The sequence below is a fragment of the Oreochromis aureus genome, linkage group 5, assembly GCF_013358895.1.
Source record: "Oreochromis aureus strain Israel breed Guangdong linkage group 5, ZZ_aureus, whole genome shotgun sequence".
In the NCBI taxonomy this organism is placed as follows: domain Eukaryota; kingdom Metazoa; phylum Chordata; class Actinopteri; order Cichliformes; family Cichlidae; genus Oreochromis; species Oreochromis aureus.
Genome location: NC_052946.1, coordinates 15,439,681 through 15,466,149, shown reverse-complemented (window position 1 = coordinate 15,466,149; position 26,469 = coordinate 15,439,681). Strand labels below are relative to the sequence as shown.

At 39.4% G+C, this 26,469-nt stretch overlaps 1 protein-coding gene across 1 annotated transcript in view; it reads right to left on the bottom strand.

The window, feature by feature from the left end:
* Positions 1-26,469, bottom strand: part of cpne5b (copine Vb) — a 127,445-nt gene that overhangs the window by 45,304 nt on the left and 55,672 nt on the right. The window contains exon 8 of the mRNA XM_031747859.2: positions 2,616-2,679. Within this exon, the coding sequence (XP_031603719.2) occupies positions 2,616-2,679 (64 nt within the window). The remainder of the gene's footprint in view (positions 1-2,615; positions 2,680-26,469) is intronic.

Sequence of the window (26,469 nt, the reverse complement as noted above, 5' to 3'; positions counted from 1 at the left end):
CGAAACTACCACATGTTTCCTCGACCTTGTTTTTATAGGTTATTAATTTGGCCTTACAGGCATTTTGGTGCCCTGATTGTTGGTTGTTACACAGAAATTATCAGGTAATATAATTTCTGTTTATCAGGCGTTTTCAGGTAATAAGCCACAACATTAAACATATATATTGTTACCTTCAAACAAAGACTAATACTGGGGACATAAGAATAATTTCAGCATTATGGTCAATTTATCATCATATTATTATTAGCATAAAACAAAATTACCTTATTATTTATTATAAGGTTACTACCACAGATCATTATATATACTGTATATATTAAAAAAAAACAGATTTTGCCATTTTATTGCTAGCAGGTTATTATATTGTTACTATACGTTTACTATACTATTACTAATTTGTTTTGCCTTATGCACATACATTTGCTTCCACATTATTATGCCCAGTTTCTGCCCGGTTACTTACAAGTTACCCGGTTACATTAAGGTCAATGTGATATTGCTCTGGCACAATGTTGATTTGAGAGAATTACATGGATACTACTTTGGCAGCTAGCACAAACTTGCTAATTCCATATTATTACCTTTTTGTTTCCACTATTACCCCATTATTACCTTAGCTGTGATTGAAAGTGCGGCTGTTATTTTTACACTGTGTCATTTACTATAAGTGACCCTTTCCGCATACAAACTCCAGCCTGTGCAGGTGACCTAAAATTTAACAAAACATTTTGCACAGTGCTTCTAATATGAGTACCGACTGAAGTGTGTGAAAGAGACAGTATACAAATGTGTTGTATGTGTGTGTTTATGCGTGTGCATCCCACAGGCTGCAGGGGACAAGGTCAGGCAGGACGGCATTTTAATTAACCATCACTCGGTCTCACACTATCATCAGCCAAGCAGTTTTTATAGCTAAGAGCTGGTATACACCAGGCGTGAAATAATCCTATATTGATTAATTTCAGTGCCTTTGTGACTGTTTCTATCTGTTTGATTGTGTCTTTTTCTCTCATCTAGACACACTCTGTGCACGCAGAAATGTCTGTTTCATCATCTTATCACTGCCCGTTTGATCTTTCATTTTCATTGTGCCATTTTTTCTTTCCCTTTCGCGCTCTCTGCGTTATTCCTTTTCTCTTTGGACAGCTTCTTGTATTCACATGTTCCTGTTTTAATCTGTATGCTGGGACCCCAGTGAACCATTTAAAATCTGTATACCAGAGTTGGCTGAGGAGGCATTCAACATTCACCACATCATGTTCTCGGGTCCTTTCATTAGAGAGCAGGTCAGCGCGCAGTGTGTAACAGCCAGCAGCCGAGTCTGTGTGCGTGATAGGTTGGGTTTTTTTTTTATACATTTTTATACAGATGGGTAGATGTGCATACATCCAGACTGATACACAAACGGTACGGTTGCACCAATGACTTGATTAGCTGATCATCAGAAAATAATCTGCAGCGTTTTTATTGCTAACTAATGAAGGTTCAAGCAGTGAAACTCCACAGGTGCCATACTGAGTTCTAACTTTTCTTTTGTGTCTTCATCCTTATTTTCTTTCTCATCTCATATTCTTTTTTCCCTTGAATGCCCCTAGGTCTATAAGGGAGCGAGATGAAGTGTGGTACTAGAGATCCCTGATTCTTTCCACTGAGTTATATGCTTACACGCGTTGAGAATTCTAGCATCACCAGTAGGCATTTTGAGACATCCAACCATGCATTTTCTTCCGCTTATCCAGTTCAATGTCATGGCAGTGACTGGAGTCTACCCCAGCTGTCACACAGTGAGGGGTAGGGTACACCCTGGATAGGTCACCATTCTGTCACAAGGCCAACCCATAGAGACAGAGTACTATTCACATTCACATCTATGGCCGAGTTAGACACTCCAGGATAGCGGGCTCATGGATTCAGACCCAGGACCATCTTCCTGTGAAACAACAGAACTAACCAGTGCACCACTGTGCCATCCATATTTTAACCATATGTTCAATTTTTCAAAATTAGGTATTTTCTGCTGTGAAATTTTACTCTTCCTCCATTTTCAAAGCCAGTGGATTATACAGTCAAGGCTGACAAAGAATCTATAACAAACAAACACGGTACCTTTGCCTGAGGCCACATTTTGAGAATATAGATTTCTCTTTGAGACATATAAACTATTCGTGTAATAATTCATACAACCATCATTTTCATACAAATTGTAAGAAAAGTTGTTTAGATTAAAAATAACCATATATTGCACCTCATGGGGAACAAAGACAGACAGTAGACAGTATCTAAATGCATACAAAAAGATCTATACATAAAAAGATGGATCCTGACAAAACAGGATGCACAGACAATTCTTGAGTCAAATTAATCAACTCACTACTGGGATGAGTTGTTGAAATTATTTCAAGGTGACTAGTATAAACTTCTTACAACTATTATGGGGTAGTTTCTTACAGTGGACAAAAGGATGTTTCTATTAGCCTTGGTTTCTTTTGTCCTTTCCAGCTTCCGTGTTGCTCTATCCACTTTATGTGTGATGTCTGTTTAACCAGGCTTTGCTAGCAGATGTTTGCTTGCTAATAAGTGTTTGGCAGGGGGGATTATTATGGTTTACTCACTCGGCAGTTGCTCAGCTCCTCTGCAGTCAGGATAATAGTGCCACATTTCTTTCCTGGAATCCCTCTGTGAAAGGAAATCAAGAAAACAATAAAAGCTTAACAGAAATCAAAGAAAAGAACATCTTTTTTTTTCCCCCACTTATTGGCTTTTAATTGATCAGTGAGGCTGCTGTGGAAATCAAGGCTAATTTGTGTAGTTTCTATCTCTAAACAAGTTCTCTTGACTATTCTCAACAACAAACTATCCAACTATTCAAGTCTAACTCATGTTTTCTTAGTTTTTATTTGACTCTGACGATTTTAATCAGCACAGACAGATGTTTCATCTTAGCCAGTCCTGTTTAGAAGGATTTAAAAATATGTGTTGGCAGTTTTAGATGTCTTAATGTCTGATGCAGCTAATCAGTCTTTAGGGGATACGGATAGATACCACATAGATTTGTTCAACTTTTAGGCTGGTGAACATGTAGCAATTAGGGAGCAGAGATGAGTTCTGGTTTGACTTGAATGGATTTTAGTTTGTTTGCTCTGACTTTCTAATCAGCACATGATAGTTCATATTACAGATGATCTCATATAGAGACAGTCACTAATGCCTTCATTTCCTTTCATCTTGGCTTCATTATTAGAGCTATTACTAAGTTGTAGTGACAAGTCAATCCATCATGACGTCACCTGTTCAGAAAACTGGATTAAAGCTTTAACCCTCTAACACCATTTTTGGTTTTTTTGAGTTTTTGAGATCTTTAGGTCTTTAGTGTGATTTTTAAAACTCATGCAAATTGATATTTTTTTATAAGGTATGTTAGAAAAATGTAATTTGCTGCTAATCACTTCATGGTTCGGGTTTTACAGGGTTAAATAGAGAGCGAAGAAATGCTATAAAAGCAGATAGACAAGCAGAGAAATCATCGAAATGCCCATTGGGTAAACATGCTTTCGAATACTTTTCTTTATGTTGCTGGTAATGTCACATAATTAATTGTATTATCGCTTGATTCCTTGCTCAAAGCTAAACTATTCTCTGCTTGGCAGTATTATAATGTTATGCAGATTGAGTTTACGTGCTAATTGACATGCTTCGGATCCATTTTCATCAAATCTCAATTTCAAAGAGAAAAAAAGAGATTCACAAGATTTTGAACATCAGGAAGGGCATCAAAGACTCTGCCCCCTTGTTTCGCTTATTACACTCACTCAGAGAGAGCGTGGGGAGGCAATGGTCTGTTCCTTTGAAGCCTACACATTTCAGTCTTTTCTCTTACTTTATGTGATACAATTCTGTTTGATAAGAAATATATATATATTTGCCTTAATATCTTGAGAATGTATGTGTTGAAAATTCTCAGTTCTTTACTCCAATCAAGCTTTTCCCCATGAAATAGCTTTGGAAATCAGTGGTTGTGGAATGAACATTACCTTACAGATGAACATTGCCTAGCTTTACAGCAGAATAGCTATTGACTGTCTATACAAGAAAGAAAGGAAATCAATTCACGACTACTGTACACCAGAAGGCTATGGCTGGTGAACTAACCCCAGCACTATTTACTCCCTCCCACAATTTTATTCCTTAGGTTTTATTCAGCTCCTTTAGAAGAGTTGATATACTGCCATGGATTTACGCAGCCTTGTTAGAAAATCCAGAAAATTGAAAATCATGACAACTCCATTAATCAAATAATTTTTTTTCACAAAAATCTGGTAATCATATTGGACTCAGGGCCGCTTGTGTGTGGAAGAATTCATCATTGCTGGTGTCACTCTGACCTCTTAATCCTGACTGCAGCGCAGACCTCTGCACCAGTTTTCAAGCAAGAGAAACCCCATTAATCACCTCGCTTCACTGGCTCCCTGTTAGCTACAGATTGAGATACAAACTTCTTTTTGTGTAGAAATCATTAAATGGTTTTGCCCCAGCTAACTTTACTGAACATGCTGTCAGAGACCTGAAATTCTCTGCTCCTGCAGTGTATTTGTGTCTTGGGATTTTCTCAATGCAAACGAGGTTTAATTGTTCCAGATTTGTCTGTGTGTAGATGTTCTTGAGTATGTGACAGTAAGGTGTGATTGTATTATAATATCACTATTTTGGAACAGTTTTCTGTCTCAGCTGTTGTACCATTGTGACCCTAAAGTTTACTGTTATTAAGTTGGAGCATGTTAACGGTGTAATTCATGAGCTGTTTATTTTATTATCTGTGTGGGGCAGTACTGTGTTTTATTTTACAGTAACAAGTAGTGTAAGGGATTAAAATTTGAATGTACTAATGACATTATAGTCAGTTACCCCCATAACAGTAACACAATTAATGAGCAATGTAAGACAATTCCTTGCTGAAGAGAATTTGTAAAGTAATTTAATTACTTTTCCAAATAATTTATACAGTTGTGATCAGAAGGTGGCAAACACTCTTCATGGGCATTAATGTCATGGTCATTTTGGACTTTTAATGATTGAACTGTTCTTTTTCCAAGGTAGAATTATTGTATAGTCGACATCTCCAATTGCTTTATAAACAGAAATTGGGTGCAGCTGTTTGAATTAATTTTGGATTTTTTTCTACACAGTCTCAGACATATAGAGATACTCCCTCCAATCTTTTAGTAAGCGGTGCTGAAGGTTCTACAGTGTCAACACTCATGGACTGATTAATTAGGAGAACAATGGGAACTCAGTGAAAATCTAAAAGCTGTTTTAGAGCCATATTTAAATAACTTCATGTTCCAAGATCATCAGCACAAACAATTATATCTAAGTACAAGTTCTTTGACTTTTTCACCACTTTGGAAGATCCAAACTGTTACCATCGGATTAGGATGTTTAAGAATAACCCAGGAACCACCAGGGCTCTGGCACTGCTGGAACACCAGTGTCACTATACATAGTGAAGGGAATTTTACATCGCTCTGAACTAAGAGGGTGTTGACCAAGAAAGAAACTCCTACTCTAAAATCAGCACCCTCAAGCCTAAAATTTACTGGTGCCCACATAGAAAAAACAAGTGTTTTTTGGAAAAAAAATACGTTTTGTTACCAACTTTCAAGCATGGTGGTGGTAGGGTTTTTGCTACCAGTAGTAATACTGCATAGCTGAAAGTGTATGGAACAATAAAGATGGAAGATTATCTCTAAATTCTTCGACTTCACCTCAAATCAACAGCTAGATGGTTGAAACTTGGACACAGGTGGATGTTCCAACAACACAGGGATTTCAAACACACATCAAACTGAATTGTCAGGGAACGGCTGTGTGCAGGCAGGAGGGGACCCAGATGCAGACTCACAGGCGGAGACCACTCAAAACACTGCTATATTGCAGGTGTGGAAGATATACAAGAATAAACTACACTGGGAAATGCTAAACTAAAACACGGAAGGACACACAGGGAGACAGCCATGAGGGAGAACGCGACACAAAACTGAGGGAGACGCGGACATAAATACACAGAAGGATAACGAGGAACGTGAGGAGACACGAGGAGCACAGCTGACGCCTATAACTATAACGGGACAGGGGAAGACCAAACCCTGACGGAGACTATCAAAGTAAAACAGGAAGTACAAAGACATAGACTGGAGGGGAAGAGAGAACACGGAGGAGCACAAGGGAGAGAGGCCGACGTGACAGCTGGGAAAACAAGACGGAAAACATAACTAAAGAAAGACTACTAAAGAACCAAAACATAACCGAAAATACAGAAATATCACAAGGAAACACAAAACGCTCGGTCAGAAGGACCCAGAACCCTGACAGGAATTGGTAAAGCAGGATAACATTAAGCTTCTGGAACAGTCTTCCCAAAGCCCTGACCTCAAGCCTATTATGCCTAAAAGCTGAGTGGGACCAGGAAAGCAACCAATTTAACCAAACTCTGGAAACTCTGCCAAGAAGAGTGGTCAAATATCCAGCCAGAATAATGCCTGTACAATCATTCCACTCTGTAAAAAGAATAGTTTGAATAAGTCATTAAAAGCCCAAAATTACCAGGGCATCCATGTATATGATGAGTGCATGTAAACCTCTGACAGCTATTTCTAAATAACTACATAGCTAAAATCCTTACTGTGTTATATTAGTTTGATAGCACCTAAAAGCAGGTTTAAGTTCAGGTGAGTTCAGCTGAATTTTTGCAGGGTCTTTATCTTACACTGTAAAGTCATTGTCGTGCAAAACTTTAAAGAAATATACAGTTAAGCCCATAATTATTCATACCCCTGCCAAATTTTGACTTAAAGTTACTTTTATTCAACTAGCAAGTTATTTTTTGACTGGAAATGACACGGGCGTCTCACAAAAGACAATAAGATGATGTACAAGACGCATCATTGTGGGAAAAAATATTTCTCAGCTTTTATTTACATTTGAGCAAAAAGTATCATGTCCAGAATTATTCATACCCTTTACAAACTGTCACAGTCTCTGGGAAAATCCAAAGTTCCATCCATTCCAGATAGTCAAAGCTGTTCTAAAGCATCCTAATTACCCTGATTAATTGGAAATAGCTGTTTTACTCAACTCAACAGGTGAAAAACAGCAGCTCTCTGCAGGTGGTCTGTGGACATTCATGGCTAAGACAAAGGAACTCAGTGAGGACCTGCAGCTGTGCATTGTGGCTGCTCACAAGTGAGGAATGGGCTACAAGGCCATATCCAAATGTTTTCAAGTTCCAGTGGCTACAGTGCAAAGTATTATTAAAAAATACAAGATGTTCCGTACTGTGGAAAACCTCAGAGGACGTTGTCGGAAGCCAAAAGTGAAACCTGTGCTGGCCAGGAGGATAGTGAGAGAGGTGAAAAAGAATCCAAGGATCACCACCAAGGCCATTCTGGTGAATCTGGGCTCTGCTGGTGGCAATGTCTCAAGGCAGACAGTCCAACGGACACTGTTGGGTTCCACGGATGCAGACCAAGGAAAACGCCACTTCTCCAGGCACTTCTAAGGCATGCCAAAGCTCATTTGGCCTTTGCAAATGCTCATCTGGACAAAGAAGAAGATTTCTGGTCTTCAGTGTTATGGTCAGATGAAACAAAAATTGAATTATTTGGTCACAATGATGTTTCCTTCATTTGGCATAAAAAATGGAGAAGCCTTCAACCCAAAGAACACCATCCCCACTGTCAAACATGGTGGTGGGAACCTAATGCTTTGGGGGTGTTTTTTAGCCAATGGACCATGGAACCTAATCACAGTAAACAGCACCATGAAAAAAGAGCAATACATGAAGATTCTCAACAACAACATCAGGCAGTCTGCAGAAAAACTTGGCCTTGGGAACCAGTGGACATTTTAGCACGACAATGACCCAAAACATACAGCAAACGTGGTGAAGAAATGGTTAGCAGACAACAACATTAACGTTTTGCAGTGGCCTAGCCAGAGTCCTGACTTGAATCCAAGTCATGACTGTGGAGAGAGCTAAAGAGAATCTGTGGAGGGAGCTAAAGATCAGGGTGATGGCAAGAAGACCCTCCAACCTGAAAGATTTGGAGCTCATTGCTAAAGATGAATGGGCAAAAATGCCTGTGGAGACATGCAAAAAGGTGGTCTGCAATTATAGGAAGCGTTTGATTGCTGTAATAGCCAATAAAGGCTTTTCTATTGATTATTGAGAAGGGTATGAATAATTCTGGACATGATACTTTTTGCTAAAATATAAATAAAACCTGAGAAATATTTTTTTCCACAATGATGCCTCTTGTACATCGTCTTATTATCTTTGGGGAGACACCTGTGTCATTTCTGCTCAAAAAAGAACTTGCTTGTTAAGTCAAAATTTGGCAGGGGTATGAATAATTATGGGCTTAACTGTAGCATAAACTATGTGTGTTTGGTCTACGAGGGCAAATAGTTTTAAAAAAGTCTGGAACCATTAACAATCTCTCATACATCTTAAACCAGGAATGCTTTTGGGGTTTTTTAACAATTTCTGTGATTTTGTTTCTTTTCCAGCTCACCTTTTCTGTCTGCTTTCTGTTTGCTCATTTACAAACAGGGTCTGATGTATTGATTTTCTGATAATGTCGCCACGTTTGGTCTGCCTGATCGTGCTTTGGATACAATAGATCCAGTTTCCAATGCCATGCACTACCACCTTAGAAACCTTAAGTCTAGCCATGATTTGACGTCAAGAAAGCCCCTACTTCCCTGGAATAGCGATATGACTTGGAACCGTGTTACAGGCAATGTTTTGGCGAAAAGCAAAAGAACAACCATATTTATGACAGGTTTGCATGAAAATATGATCAGACCCACGTAAAAGACCACAACATGTTTTCATTTTTCCTGTAAACATGTTTTCTGGCTACTAGTTTTATTTTTTAAGGTTTTAATAATGCATACTGTAAAAATGAATTAGTTTCAATTAATGATGTGAGTCTTCATTAATTATTGAATGTCAATGCTGCTTTGACGTAAAAAGCAGGATGTGTCACTGTTTTAAATATTTAAGCAAAACCACAACCTTTCCCTAGGCCTAGTCACATGTTTTTAAAGTTTTAGTCTAAAAACACATTTAGCATTTATTTCTTTTGGAATACTGATAAAAACTAGAAGTACAACAAAGGACTGTACGAGAAATACTATTGTTGAAGGAGGCCCATGATATTTTAGACAGAGCCTAGAGTTACTCCACTCACAAGTTAAACCCCAATGACGCTTGCATGAAATATTGTATTTTCAGCTACAGTTTACTGAAAATTTCAGAAAATGATTGATGGAATTCACTTATGTTCTCAGGTCTTTGCACAACATACTAATGTCAAAAGACTGGACAGAGTGCTCTCCAGCTGTGTGTGTAAGTGCTGTCAGCACTGTTGTCAGGTGGTTGTGTGTGTACGTGTTTGAGGAGGCTGATGGAGGCTTTTGAAGCACACTGTAAAAGACTCCGATCGATCCTCAGGTGGGGAAACCATCCTGGTTGCTTTGCTGAGTGATGCAACAAAAATGTGAGAGTTTGTTTTTTTTTTCACACGCGCACTCACGCAATGTCTCTTGGCACCAACTGACTAACAGGGGAAAAAAACAGCTTTCAAAAGACAAATGACACCATATTTACATCAGTCTCTACTCATTTCTTCCTTCAGCTCGTGTAACTAAATCAATTCCCTCTCCCTGAAATAGGCCATTAACTTGGGGCCACTGAGAAAGTAAAATCAACAGACAAAACAGTTTACAGTTGCTTGAGTGGAACTGTGCAGTGCTGACAAGCTGCATGGTAGCTGCAGAGCAAAGCCACTTTAGCCACAAAAAGCAATATTTCCTAATTGCTACCAACATACAGTACTGTATAAAAATCTTTAGTCACCCCTCACTTCTTTGGGCTTTGTTTGTTGAACCACTTAACGCTGATCTCTGAATCATTCAAGCTTAAAAAAAGACGTCAAATACAAGAGATGAAACAGTATAAGTCAGTATATTTTTTGCCTAGTACTATAACTAAGTACCAGGCATTAAATACTATTTTTACAGCAACAAGGTGAATCCCAAAGCTATTTGTTAGGTCTAATTGTTGAATGTTGCCATTGTGTTTCTTAAATTTGTACAGTCTTAGTTCAAGCAGTATTATCAAAGCTATTCCTTTGATCCTGAGCACCTCTAACCACTTTGTGTTGGGGGAGGTTTTATTGGAGATACATCCTATCTGAAAGATCTGTTTCTTCTGTTGTAAGCTTCCTGCTTTTACGACCCTTTGGTCAGCAGGAGGTCTCACACACACACACACACACACACACACACACACACACACACACACACACACACACACACACACACACACACACACATTCCTACTTACATATAAAGGTTCACACACATATACATACAATGCCTTAGAACCATGTGGGCGTTGCTTTGCTGTGTTTTGTGTGAACTGTCTCTCAATAAAAGGCAGCGAGAGGAGGCCGGATTTGGGGTCATTGTCGTGCTGGACACAGATGAGAGGCCTCCCTTGCGCAAGTAATCGATCGAACACTGTTGCCTTGTTTTTCTTTCATGGGAATAAGTCCTGGATACAGCGGGGTCTGAGTTTAGACCCAACACTATTAGTCAAAAACTTGGCATATCTCAGCATGCTATCTGGTGTGTCCTTAAAAAATTAAAGGAAACTGGACAAGTGGAGGATAAAAGAAGAACCGCCGGGCCTAAAAGCTATCTACAACAGATGAACAGTATCTAAAAGTCATGTCCTCAAGAGAAAGCAAAAAATTCAGCAAACACCTGACACAGGACCTGAGAGATGCATTTGACCCTTCAGGTGATCCATCTACTGTTCACTGAAGCATCATGAGTCTCAGTGGAAGGGTGGCTGTCAAGAAGTCATCCTCAAGAAAGAGAAATGGGAGGAAAATCACTGGCAGCAGGTCTGATGGAGTGGTTTTGAGAGGTACAACAGTGAGTGTCTACAGCCATTTGTAAAACAGGGTGGCGGCTCTGTCATGGTTTAGGGCTGCATGTCAACCAGTGAAATTGATGGAATTACAAACACAGAGAAGTACTGTCTGATTTTGATCACCCATGCAATACCATCTAGAAAAAACCTGATTGACAGCTGCTTCACTTTTCACCCGAACACACTGCCAATGCAGTAAAAGCGTGAATAGAGAAACTCACACTTGAACACTGTCAGTCATGGATTGGCCTCCCCACAGTCCAGACCTCAACTTTATTGAAGCAGTGTGGGATCATCTTGGCAGAGGACAGAACAGAAGGAAGAAGAGCACTGAATGTCCTTCAAGAAGCCTGGACAAAAACTCCTGAAGATTGCTTAAAGAAATTACAAGAAGTCTTACCTAAGAGAGTTCAGACTGTGTCGAAGAAGGCTGTCACACCAAATATTGACTTTTAGTGTCATTAGAAATCTGCAAACTCTGGTTTTGCCTTATATGCTGTGTCAATAAATTGCTCCACTGATTTCACATTTTCCAGGCAAAGTATAAAGAAATGAGAGGTGACTCAAGACTTTTGCTTTTACTGTATTATTAAAAAAGAAGAGTCGGAAATTTAAAAATTGAATATGGTAAAATATCTATCATCTGTCATTTTGATATATTTGATTTCATTAGTTTTTTTTGTATTTAAGGATAATCTATCTAGTATAATCTAGTATCTCTGGCTAAGTCTGTGTATCAGAAGCAGTCTAAAGATTTATTTTCTCTGAGATTGTAAGTGAAATTTTATGATAATCATCACAATGATGAGTCTCTTCCTCAACAAAACAAAACAAGTCAGTTCGTGTTCAAATGCAGTCTGTCACCAACTATTTATTTTGCTTGTTTCTTTCTATATTGTTCATACAAAAAACAAACCCATCCTTCTCATTTCTTGTGAAATATTGAAAGAGGGAGATGAAAAATCAAATAAGATCTAATTTGCACCTTGCTATTGATTTTCAACAGCTCAGACTTGATTTATAATTTGTCTCAGTTACAGAGATAGGTCCTCTTGAGGATGCCACGCGATAGATACTACTCCCTCGTATTACTGAAAACCTGAAACAGTAATCTAATTAAGGTGTCAAGCCGGCAGTAAGGTTTTTTTTCTCTTTGAAGTGGATCTGGAAAAATGAGAAAGCTAGTCTTGCAATAACGTAGGATGCCCTAAAAGAAAGAACTTTTTTTTATCTTCTTAACAAAAACAAAAGACAAGAGTCGATGCAACAGTGTATGCATGCATAATATAACTTGTCCATTAACGCAAAGCTTCACAGGTCCTCCAGGGTACCCAGAGGATTATACCCACAGATGTTTTAAAAAAATAAAAAGGGGAGCTGTAAATCAACAGTGTGTGTAGGTGTGAAATGTGCTTGAATGTGTGCCTGAACTGAAGAATGTGGCATGTAGTGTAAAGCACAGCGAGTGGTCAGTAATGTTTATTCGTTTGGACTATGACAGAGGGCATATTATCTCTTAAAGGTATACATAAACATGGGAAAGATAAAGAGACAAACCCATACTGACACACAATTGCACACATACACACTATTTTTATTCACAGTGGTCGGAATCTGTAATTACAAAACTCTTCAGGGAGTCAAAGACTCAAGCCAACTAACAAACCTGCTGTGAATAACACAGCTAAATTAATTTTGCCTGAGGGGTATGCGAGAAGGATGAGAAAAGCAGAAAGGGGAAACTGAAAAGGTGTAACCAATCTTCTCTCTTTTCTTTCTAAATTAGCACGTCTTGATTAAGAGCCAAATTATATCTTTTTTTCCTTTTCTTGGACTTGAATTCTGCTTTGTAAGTGTGTTACTGCCACAAAAAAAATATGTGAGATACTTTCAACATATCAGTTTCTCTGATCCTTTTAGTGTGAAGCTCAGCAAGAGATCTGACACTGCATAATAACATAGCAAGAACATGTTAACATCTCCTTGTTAGCATTAAATGATAACAAGGAGCCTTTTTTTATACACGGAGAAGCTCTCCAGGTTATCGTGACAAAAAAAACCCTGCACCTAGACTGACGAAACAATTATGCTGACAAATTATTACATTTTAACATCCTTAAGATTAATATTTTAATATATTAACATTACACCCATCACCCACTTTGTTAGGTAGACTTGATCAACTGGTCGTTGATGCGAATATGTCAGCTGATCGCATAGCAGCAACTCTATGCATTTAGCATGCAGACACAGTCAGCACGAGAAGAAAGGTGATTTACAGTAATGCGCTGGTGCCAGATTGGCTGCTCTGAGCATGTCAGAAACTGCTGATCTACTGAGATTTTCCCACACAGCCATCTCTAAGGTTTACAAAGAATGGTCCAAAAAAAGAGAAACTATCCAGAGAGCGGCAGTTCACTGGTAGCTCTGTGCATACTGAAGAATCTTGCTGCTTTGCTGAAGTTCAAACTATGCATCCGAATGCTGAAGAAAGGTGATTAAAGTGACTATGAGTGCCACAGGGAGTTCTGAGTATTTCAGAAACTGCTGATCTGCTCGGATTTTCCCACCAAACTATCTCAGAATTGGTCTGAAAAAAAGAAATTATCCAGCGAGCGGCAGTTCTCTGGGAGAAAATGCTGATGTTAGAAGAGAATGGTCAGACTGCTTCAAGCTGATAGAAAGTAGAAAGGCAACAGTAACTCAAATAACCACTTGTTACAGCCAAGGTATGTAGAAGAGCATGTCTGAATGCACAAACTTTGAAGCAGACGGGGTTAAAATGTTGCAAGGTCTGATGAGCCTGAATCCAACACAGCACATCAGGGATGTGGTGGAGGGAGAGATTCACATCACGGATGTGCAAACCACAAATCAGCAGCAACTGTGTGATGCATCATATTACCATGGACCCAAGTCTACGAGGACTGTTGCCAGCATTTTGTTCCATTTGTGCCATGAAGAATGAAGGCAAAGGGATCCCAACCAGATACTAAGAAGCCGTACCTAATATAGTGTCCTGTAAAAGAATGTAGTAAAAGCATCACTGGCTGCCATCAATTTTACTGAGGGTTACAAACATTTAAGTTCACTGGATTTCACAGTTCAAAATGTTTGTGTAAAAATATTAAAATGACTTGAGCTTACATGTGTTCACTGCTTTCAAGCAACTTAAAGAAGCTCTTTTTTCAAGCTCCTTAGACCATTATTTGTAACAATTACACTGTCTCGGTTGATTTAAATATTTTTTTAATGATTTTTTTAACTGAACATTTGAACTTATCCAAAGTTCTCAAAAGTTTGTATTAAATTGCTATGATAATACATAAATGTACCTGTAACCCTTCTCAATCAAACAAGGGTTTAAAGCATTCAAGTAGCTAGAAGCACAAAAGCTAGTATCTAGGACCAAGGGCCATTGTACATAATCAGACTTCTTGACAGCAAAATTGTGCTGGAGGCCTTCCAGAAGAGCACTCTACCAAAGATTAGCCCCTCATTGATTCACTCAGAGCAGCAGCCTGACTGAGAGCCTGAAATTCACCAGTGATCAACAGAGAAAAATGAGAGGTTTGAACCGAAGGAGAAGATGGGAAGGTCAAAGAAAGAATCTTTAGAAGGCAGAAACTTTGTTAGCTTAGTCTCAGAGAAGTGACTATTTTCAAAGTGTCAAAAAGTGAGGAAAGGTGTACGTTAACTGTAAAACTAGCTATTAAATGAATATGAATAATTTTAAAATATGTATCTGCAGTCTATTTTATATTTTTACTGACCAAAGCACAATACCTGCTCACAATTATTGTACATGTTTACTAACTAAACCTACAAAAGAACTAAATTATTGATTTATTTTTATTTAATCCAAATTTTCATGAATGCAAAACCCTCTTTTTGAGGATACATACAAACCTTTCAAGAAATAATCAATTGAAACGAATCTTACAGATGTTTTTGCAGACATTGTCGCTCCAGCCTAGCTGCTCAGACATAATGTAGCCCTGTTTCAAGGCCTTCAGAGTCCTGCCTTTGAATATGACTCATCTGTACAGTTTCACTGCCTGCAGTTTTCCAAATAGGAAAGTCAGTGACAAAGTCAACTTTGGCCTAGTTTTGATTCTCACACATCAGAACTTTCTTCGCTCCAGTGCCATTTATTAAATTTCAGATTCACACTTTAAATCCGTGGTGCTGAAAATTGTTCAAAAGTACATCAGACTTAAATCTACCGGCATTTCCTCACAGATTAAATACAGTTAATTCAGTTTTAACCAAACCTCATTTACTCAATCTGTAAAACAAAATATGTTTATTGTTCTAACTCAAACCATCCGCTGGACTAGTGACACCTCAGATTTCACCGTCACAGAGGAAATCATAATCAGCAGTAATGAGTTCACGCTCAGGAGACAGGTGTCTTATTTTTGAACATTCGAGGCTTCCGCTGCTATCGCCTTCAGATTTTTTGTGAAGGTTTTCAGACATTAATTAACTTCCAGCTCATTTATGACTGAAGAACAATGGCTGAGACTGCTCACTCATTCATGTAATCATATTCCTTTCCAGTAACTCTAAGATAGTGAGAGCATTATTCTCTTAATACAGAAATGGAAGTTTCCTTTCTCACTCTACCAATAACAGCAAACATTGAACTTAAATCAATTGGGGAAAAAATCACTGTGCAATTAAAGTGAAATGAATGCTTACCACACATCAAAATGTTTGCCATCATTACCTACATGGATCTGGGTGAGGCTAAATACAGGGAATTCTAACAAACTCACAAAAGCAGACAACCATCTGTGGGAAAATCCCTCCAGAGGGCACTGGATGACGATTACTCAAAAAGAAGACAGCTTCATTGCAAGAGCTGACACTCTCTCTCCACCTTCCCTAAAGGCTCTCAATTTCTTCTAACCATCTCACAGAACCATCTGGAGGCAGATGTTAACTAATTTATAAATGCAGATTAAATAGCCCCATTTTGCTGTGCTGTATATTAGTTTCTGGGAAATTTGGACTGCCCTTGTATGTCAAAATATATTACTGAAAAATATCACACATGCATATTTTTCTTTTAATATATACTGTAGGGTAAACGAACAGGAGCTCACAGTTGTACAGGGTCAATTCCATATGCTGCGTTTTTTTTAGTGAAATGCTTTCCCCTCAGTGTTCGGATCTCATTGCCATGTTCCAAGCACAGGTCTCCTAATCCATTCCACTCTGCAGCTTTTGTCTAAAATGGTGATCAAGAATAAAAGAAGGTAGAGCGCTTAGCCTCCTGGTGCTTTTCACTGATCCTCAGGCCACAAACTGCACACTGTGACTGAACAGAGGAGAGTTCAGAAAAGCAAAAGCACCACAGGGGTGTCCTTTAGGAAGCCTATTGAGGACGGTGATTATCGGCTGCCATTAAAACAGACAAACGCTCATCTGCTGTTTTGGAAAGCGTAAAGGTGAATGGGTGCTGAAAGCGGGGCTTTCGCTGATGACAGAAGCTGCATGCTGTTGTTAGAATATAATAACAAGTACTATTGGCAGCTATGGTTTAAGAACACTTAAGCTGCAGCTGACAGAAATCTCAAAAAGGCACAAAAAAAAAGAAGAAAAAAGAACCCTTTCCAAAAAACTGAATTTGAAAACTGACAGTCCTCTACTGTGAGCACAGGCATACGCACGCAAGTGATGACTCTTTGTTTTACTGGGATTCACACGTTGCATTCCCAGGTCAAAGTCCTCACAGGATAGGGTTGCAGACGAGTCCAGATGAGATGCAGACATGTGAACGCCACACAGACAGGCCCCAAAACTTGCAAGTTCAAACCCAGAACCTTCCTGCTTCACTGGTAACCACTGCATGCCCCAGCTTTATACTCACCAGTGTCCGCAAATTAGTTTATGTTGTCAGGAAAATAATGGGCACAGATGGTGTTTGTGGCTGCATTTAAGGGTGAAATAAAGGCTTTTGGGTGATTTATAAACAAGCTCATTTTACAAATATGACAAATATTGGAAAAGGTAGGTAAGGTAAGGTACAGCAGAGAGCTAAGCTCAAATCATTTCAGTGCCATCTATTTCAATTTTGCAACCAATTCTGGACAAGGTTAAAGTACGGGTGACTCGACAGGGCCTTTGTCATTAGATCATTTCAGGATCACATGCAGGTCTGGGCACTGTCTATTCAGATTCTCTTTCTACTGTCTAATGAGTCGAACCGCATCTGCGGACAGCTTGAAATGTGGCTGATATAAAAGGAACACTGTGCAGCCATGTGTTGTTCAGACCCACAGAAGTTAACTTTAAAGTCTAGTACAGATGTCAAAGCTTGACAGATACCAACTGAACTGTCACAGCAAGTTTGGGATACTGGGATAAGAAGATGCTAAAAAGAATATATTTGTTTGATTTAACGGTGCATCTATAAAACATGGCATACTGGGTATGAATATTTCACTGAGTATTTAAGAGTCACAGCTTCAATGAAGTGTTGGGACTCAAACTGTCTTGGAGTGTGGTGAAACTCTCTAAATTTAAAGAAAATTGGAAAAGGGAAGTAGTGAGCCAAAGACATTAAAGGGAGTGAATGGGAAGAGCATGAAAATGGGACACATACAAATTGGAATAATATCGTCATAGCCGAAGGACGTGTATAAATTCTGGTCAGTTGCAGATGCCCACGGGTGCAGTGTCAGTGTTAAATACCTAATGAGATAGCAGCTTAGACTCTGTTCAGCGTACTGTAGGGGTATTTTATCTCGGTATCCCTTGGAACAACAACCATAATGCAAGAATCTCCACCTCACAATCTAGCGCTGATGTTCAGTATGAACACAAAAAAACAAGTGTGCCCCGTGAACCAAAGCTGGAAGTGTTGAGCAGAGACTGCCTCTTTTATAAGCTGTGTCATCAGCTAAGTATTTCAGCTGCACAGGCCTAAGGTTTAGGGTTAAAAAAAAGTTCAATGTGCCTTATATACTGCATGTATCCAACTTAGTTTTCTTTGGGTGGAACTTGTGTCATTATATTGGATTTACTTTCAATTTACCCAAGGGAAGTTTTGTTTTTTTAACAGTATCATTTTATTCTAGTGCACTTTAATAGTACTCAGTCCTCAGAAAGGGGTATCAGTATAATGATGCAGGATAATTAGCCAAATGTTTTATTTAAGTAAGAGTGTGGACCAGAGATCATGCTGCATCTGTCTCATTAAGTGTAATACGGCAAATGTGTGCTGTTTCCAAGCTGAGGTAACCAGACACCCCACTAAAAAGGAGCAAACATTTTCTACTTGTAAGCTTGTGCAAACATTTACATTTGTATCAGCTGTGTGCAAGTACTGGGCACCTTCCATAGTTTTTTTTTTTTTCTATAATACATTTTTTTCCTCTTTTTAACAGCGCTTAGATGGTAATTAGTGCCGGGGTGCAACTGACGGTGCTGTTTTTGTCCTCTTCCCAGAAGCGCATATATAAATATCTCATTATCACAATGTGTGCTTTGTTTTTTGGGGGGGATTTTTTTCTTCATTAAGTCCGAGTTCTTGTTGAGCTCATCCATCATCTCCAATGCTGCTCATGCCACGCACAGAAAAAAACCCTCTCTTTTTCCTGGACTCCAAACAGCAAATGCATCTCTTTTTGTGTAAAAGAGATTTTTGTTTTTAACACAAATGAGCCACTATCCCACAGAGCCATTTGGCATTTGATATCTACTCTCTGATGTTTTTACTGAGGAAATAATGGCAAAAAACTTATCTAGATTAAGATGCTGCCAGGAAAGTAAGTTTGAAGCAATTATCATGTTTGTTCAAGGTGTAGATTTAGTTAAATGAAAAAGTAAAACAAAACACCAGAACTTGAACACCTCATTACATAACTATAGATATGTCAGACCTGACATATCCAGACATTTTCTGTTTAAGTCATACTTTAAGTGTGTGACTATATTTGATTGGTCCAGTTGGTTTTTTTGTAGAATGGACTGAATTTAAACCTGCAAAGGGGGGAAAAAGTGGTGAGCCAGATTCCAGCAGGAATCTAGTGCTCTGTTACACTTTTTACTCATGAGCTTCCTAATTAGGTCACGTGGAATCAAAAATAATCCCATGTGCAGGTAAAGGAAGATACTAAGGATTAGCAGGTTCAGGAAGGATTTCTGTGCAAATTCCAATCTCAGTGTGGGATGTCTTCCTCAGAAAGAAAGATACAGAGGATTACGAAATTTCAATTATCTCTCCTCTGCCATCATTATTCAGGAGACCAACCGAGCACAATTTGATAAATTCAGGAACGGAGGAAGTTTCTTCCACACCACCAGCTCTGTAACCTTTAAAACACAACACGAGCACAGCCATCCAAACATACAACAAAGCGCAGTGAAGCAATCTCTCTAACACAATTACTGTCTTCACTAACTCTGCTGAAGGGAAAAGTGAAACACTATTTCATTGCTGTAACGACACAGAGCTCCACCTGGGACATCCACCCCCTCAATTACCCAGTGCTGATTCTACAAAGCTTGGGCCATTCGAGACCTCATTTGACTTTATTACAATGGCCACCAAAGAGATGGTGCCATTAATCAAATAGGAGAGAGAAAGACTGAGCAGACACCTAGGAAAGAAAAGAAATGAACTCAAAGGCTGGCGCAGTTTCTCTGTCCTAGCTTACTTCTGCCTAAAAGAGAGAAGGACCGGGCATCCATCATGCCGCAAATGAAGCAAAAGTCAGTGCTGACAGATCTTTCGAGGTGGCGGAGCTATCTTTTTCAGCAAGCCTCAATCGTACCCGGAAAGAAACACACTTATAGACAGATGCACGATAATTAGGGCTGTCCGTGCATTTGATGAAAAGAAGACAGTACTCAAGAAAAAAAACACGCATTAAACAAGCTTGGCTAATTTCAATACATGTGTTTTCTCTGACTCTTTTATCTTTCTTTTCCTTTGTTTATAGCCACAAACACAGAAGGTGAAAGGCAGGAAAAAAAGCTTTTTTCCCCGTTTCAGTTGGGGAACAAATGACACCTCAGGCAATTAGCATCGTAACAATGGCAGCCAATCTCTGTAATGCTTTGTTTTCCATCAATGCTGCTGAGTCCACTAATTCGCTTTGGAGGAAAATCAATGGCATTTGCCAAAATAGCTGTCTCCAAATGTTTAAACAGGCTGCTCTTAGTGCAGGAGTAGCATGTTCTGCCGCTCAGTTTGTTGATTTCCAACCAGATGACTGAAAGTAATAGGCATATAGCGCGCTGTAGCTTAATAAAATAGTTAATCCTCCAAAGCATTCATGAACTTGTTAATTTAATGGGAGAAGGACTCATTTGTCAACTTGACTGATGGCTCCAATTGAATCCACAATGACAGAAAAAAAATGTTTTCCTCACAGATGGCTCAGCTTGGAAAGAAGGAGCAGTGATCAATTGCTGCCTGCTGGAAGAGGAAATGGAGTTTTGCTCAGAGATATTAGACTCAGGGGTATCAATACTGCATGAGCTCTCGCAGACAACAAACATCCCTTTCACACCAAAGCAACAGTGCAGGAAAATCTGCTTGCCATTCATTGTCAATGGGTCTACAAGGGTTATCTGACCTGCTTTAGGATCCAGCTCACAGCCAGGACGAACACAGTGTTCAGAATGACAATAGTCCCTTTTTGAAAGAAAGAAAAAAACAACAATGGTCCCATCATGCATCTCAATGAGACACGAGTGCACATCAGTGGCACAGTAGGAGATGGATTCACACAGCAAAAATATAGAACCCGGCCTCACCTTTTCACATCCTGCATCGTGCAGCAACCCAGTGTGCAGCCTAATATGTGCGAGTGCACAATCCTACTAGGTCATTTTTGAAAAGTAAATTGCATTTTAAACTTTTTTTTTAATCGTCTTTATTGTTAAACAGTAAATTCATCAGGATCCAGTCATTCAGCTTAGATGATTGTAGTTGTGGTAAAGTTTTCTAATGTTTCATGGTATTTTATGATGATCGATGTTTTTCTCTAAAAAGTCTGAGATGGGAAGAAGTGTTTCTAACAGCTGGAAACATGGATAGAAGAGTTAGTGGGTACTGTTTTAATGGTGTGTTGTGGATTATTGTTTTGCAAATACTGTGGATGATTAGGGACGCAGTACGTGAAAAGCCTGTTTCTATTAGCTCATTTATGTCAAAATATGTGATGTTATGGCATCACGACGCATGTTTTAGTGATACTGGAGGCTTTTTGCGATAAATGAAAATGAAAATGAAAATGAGGAGAAATTGTTTTTCGGGGTTTTTTGTGCAATTTCTGAATCCGATCAGGTTAAAAGCAGATCAGAGCTCAAGAATAACAAACATTTGCCCTGAATATCGCAATGTTGAAACATATCTGGATGTTTGCATGTTTGTTTTCATGAAAGCAATGGGATTGTAATATATGTGGGGCTTAATCTGCCTTACATAACAGGGCTGGAACAAAAAACATTGCATTAGCTCTTCTCTGGTGCGTAATATGGACATTTTTCTTTTACATGGGATAGTTCACAAGGGTTTCCCCCAACATGAGTCACTGCTTTATGAAACAAGAAAAAAGACTTTGAAAATGCAGGGGAAAACAAGTCAGAAAAACCATTAACACATAAGTAAAACTGAATAATATTGCCAATAAACACAAACAATGCAATGATTAAATGCATAATTCTTGCTTTTTGCTTTTTAGGGTTATCTTGTCCATCATTTGTAAGCAAGTAAGAAATTTAATTTTATTTACAGAGCACATTTAAAATCAAAGTGCTACTTAGTAAAACTATTAATGATAATAATGATAAAATGAATAGAAAATGGTTTCTAGAAAGTCAAACTACACAAATTCACACCTTTTATATAACAATAACACAACCTAGTCTCCGTTTCCAGAGATCAGCAGTTTACAAAAGCTTGACGAAGCACGTTTGTATTTAGGTTGGATTTAAACACAGTCACAGTTGATGAGGTCACATGGGAGATCATTCCAGAGTCTTAGTGCAACGACAGCAAAGGCACAACTCTCTTTCGAAATAAGCTTCGACCGCGGGGTGATCAAGAGTGATTGAAAAGCAGGGCTTAATGATCTTTAGGGAGTATATGGACGCAGCGCATCTACATCCATACGCTCCATCCTTCACCACTGCACTAAGCGCCTGCACCCACATATCCAGGTACAAGGCCATTTAGGGCTTTAACCACAAACAGTGCCACTTTATACTTGAATCTATAATGCATAGAGAGCCAGTACCAGGCTGCTACCTCTGCAAGTAATGTGATCTCTCTTTTTAATCCCATTCACTAATCTGGCTGCACCATTTTGAACTAATTGTAAACAAGCAAGATATGACTGACTGACTTCAGTGCGTTACAGCAGTCCAGTCTCGAAGTAACAAGCAATAAAACAATAAAAGATTTCAGTCTGGAGATTGTTCCGAGATGGAAGAAAAGCGGTCAATGTCAACTACTGTATGTGCAAACTACACAAAAGTGGGCCTCAGTCTCATATCTTTGTGCATCGCCCGGCTCACTAACACAGCTTTGAAGCATGTAAAATATCATCCCTCCATCTGGGAGCTGGAACTTTTAATAGACTGTCTTAATTGGTTCATCAAGAGATATTTTTTTTTAGTCATAAAATGTATTATCAGCTTCTATTGCAATGGCTAGATGAAACATGAACCTCTACAAAGCCAGATGCTTCTTTTTGATGTGAGTCTTACACTTAGAGAGCTTCCTGGAAGAAGCCGGTGATGATCCTGCGAGGCAACCCGTCTCTGGTGAGCATATTTCCATGAAGCTCAGCACCCCTGCACTATCTGTTTCACTTCACCTAGCCGTGCAAACACAGGCAGCCCTTGGCATTACACCCATCACTTTTCATCACAGCATCAAAGTCTTCTCTGTCGATTGCAAAGAATGAGCTTGAGGGGGTAGTGGAATAAATTTCTACCCCCTCTCTCCTTCCTCCCTTCAATTTCTTCCTTTCTTTGTTGAGACACTGGTTTGTTTGCACTTCAAAGATTAAAAAAGCAGTAAATAATTGATTAATCAATCAGCAACATGCAGAAACTGCAACATTACTGAGAACTGTCTTGTACAGCCACCCACTCCAAGACAACTTGAATATAGGGTAGAATGTGACTGACACAAATAATAGAGTCACACTGCTGCCAGATGAAAGAGGGTGGATATGCCTCCTGACCCTGTGGTCCGCAGCCAATTGACTTTTAGCTAAGCTCCATCCGCCTTAGTAACTGATTTCTGTTCGTGCAGGGAACATAATGCAGCTCAATAACAATAATAAGCACAACAAAGTGGAAGTTGTCTCACTATTGTATGTAGCTAAATAGCAATGCACGCTGCTGCAACTGCGGCTTCCATTAGGGGAGACGTGTTTAAATATCACCTTGCCAGTTTCCTCTTCAATTTAATTTCAATTCAATATGAATTTAATTTTATTTATATAGCACCAACTCACAAAATAAATCATCTCCGGACACTTTATATTGTAAAGTAAAGATACTGAAGATAAAACCCAGCAATTCCCTATGAGCAGCAGGAAAAATCCTCCAGTAGAACCAGGTTCAGCCGTCTGCTGCGACCTACTGGGGTGAAGGAAATGTAACAGTAACCTCAGGCAGTGACTGATAGATCAGAACAATACAGCTCTAAAGCCAAAAATAGTTATAATAATCAAGAACCTACAGTTCTATGCATAGCATCTCAGCACATGTCGCAAAAGCTTGCCTGGTCTACTGCTCCTGGTTGCTATGGTGAGCTGGAGAATCACTTTGAAGGGAAGAACGGGTTAGAGTTAGGTCCTGGTCGTTTGTTTTTGCTTTCACATTTTGGGTGTGAAGATTTGGTTTAAAATGGCCCCAAATCTCAAATGGGACAAAGAGTCGTCTGCAATGATCTAGTGACTTGCTTCCAAATCGTATATATGTGCCCCAGCTGCATAGACGTATCTGTAGCCCCTTTCCTCCCCACCAAAAATCTGCTCTATGGCCACATTCAATGTACATCCCCCAGAAGGCAAAGATTCAGCTGCAGCCTTACACAAAGACACCAGCTCCCATCAGCGCATGACCTAAAGAGAGACGGGCAGAGCATGGAGAGAGGACGGGGTTGCGTACTCATGTGGAAGAGAAGCCCTTGGTGGTAATTACTCTCCTGGCCATTATTCTTTTCTGGCCATTCAGAGAAACCCCCTAAGGAAATAAGTCCAATATCATATATTTACTGCATGATTTTTGTCATGAAGAAAACCTACATCTGCAGTGCAACTGTTCCCAGAACAGATATTACTCTTTGACAGCAAGCCAGGCCACCAATAAAGACTTCCCAGGAGAAAGAGCAAAGCACAACGAATGGATCCAGCGAGCGTGGTCTAATCTGAGAGGAAGACAAGTGTGTGTGAGCAAGAGAGACAGAGTGACGGAGTGCATGAGGGAGTGAAAACAAACGATAGAAAAGCACAATAATCCAGAGAAGGATAGGTGAGGAGATTGTGTTTAGAAGCTATGAATAGCTGCTGTGGAAACCTACTAAGGGACAGTGATCTAATGCATGCGTGTGTGAGTATGTGTGTGTGTGTGTGTGTGTGTGTGTGTGTGTGTGTGTGTGTGTGTGTGTGTGTGTGTGTGTGTGTGTGTAAACATCTGTTGGCAGTCAGAAGTCTCTTTGTGGAAGTGATGCCAGTGAGAGACTTGATATATCACTCTGTGTTAGAGAAAGAAAGAAGCAGGGTGGGGGGTGGTGTGACAGCTTTATCAGTCCAGTGTACCAAACCTCCATTAGCAGAGTCAGCCTAAGGAGCAGAGCACAGATGTGTGTGTATGTCTGTGTGCGTGTGTGTCATTAAACAATTTAGGGTGTTTTAAAATCAGTATTGGTGGGATATTTGTATTCTGGTTTTCATATTTAGTCATTTTGTATTCCTGCTTGGATTTTTTTAATCTTGTCTCATCTTTTGTTATAATGTTTTACATACTCTGGTAACACTGAGTCAGGGGAGGGTGCACAAGTGCAGTTTATCTCTCTAGGCTGGAATATAAATGGGACCACCTGATAATGAGAAAGGAACTTCCACTCCTACCAAGTTAATTCATTCCTGGTGGGAGACAATTCTGTCTTTTTTTTAAATTAACCAATTAGTGGTAAGTGAAATATCCGTTCCACCCACTTCACTTTGTGCCTAAGTGACATACCAGGAGAAACTAACTATTTTTTTAGCTGATTTAGTTTATAGAAGACACATAGCTTTTCAAATGTAACACCTCTTTACTTTCCTGTTCTTGTTTATTTATGTATTTATTTATTGACTCCTGGGGTCAGACACACTCTAATGCCGCCTTCTGGGACTGTAGCTTGCGACTGCGGATGTTGTTCTGCTCTGGAGATCTGCAAGCTTAAGGGCTGCTCTAATGAAACCCTGCAGCAGGTAGAGAACTGCTTTTAGTCCCTCCACACTGAGCTCACAGAGGCTGCAGAGCAGAAAAAGGACTGCCAGCTGCAGTGGGAACCAGAGACCCAGTGGAGAGGCAGATGATTATAGTATTTGTTTGTCACGAAGTACTTGCACTTGCACTTTGGAAGAACAAAGTACTTAACCCCACTACCCCATCAAACCCCACCCAAAACACTATGACAAATAGAATCCATGTCTGTGGTAAACACTGGTACAGAACTCTCCCCAGTCATTTAAGACTGGTCTTGTTAACTGGAAATAAGTGCCCAGTGTGGAGATGCCAAGATGTTTGCCAACTGTCGAGACAGCTTTTGGGACTTTGGTAATGAGTAAATCTGCTGTTAAGTACTTAGCTATGTAAAGAGGGAGAGACTGCATGAGTATAAATAATAAAATGATGTCTATGTTTAATTTTTGTGAACGCATGCAGCATTATTTTAAGATGGGACTACATTAGATAGTTAACGAGCAGTTAAACTGACGTATCTAATGAAGTGGCCAGTGAATGCATGTTTTTTTAATTGTAAAATTTATGGAAATTTGCTGACTGTTAAACGATTGTTTTTTCTGCCAAATTTTTCAGGAAAAGAACAGTATCACGAGGCCCAGTCACAAGGAAACACTAGGGCATACACCGATACAGCATATGACTAACATAAAGCTACACCAACAATAATTCCACAGCACAGAGAGCCAGCACCTGAAAATTCAGTGTTCAAAAAGCTGAAACTTCAATTCTCTTCTCCAGAGGAGCCAAACATGAGTCTTATCACAAAAAAAATGTCACGAAGAGAAAAAACAAAACTGCTGCTTTCTTTTTTCCTCTTTTTTTCCCCCCTTGTGGCCTGCGCTCATGCACAGCTGCATGTTCCAGATAGGTAATGATGGGGCACAGTGGAGCACAGCTCACCCGAAGCGTGGGTTAGGCCTACTAGAAAGAGACATGGTTTTCATGACAGGTGAGGTTAGAGAGAAATAGAGAGA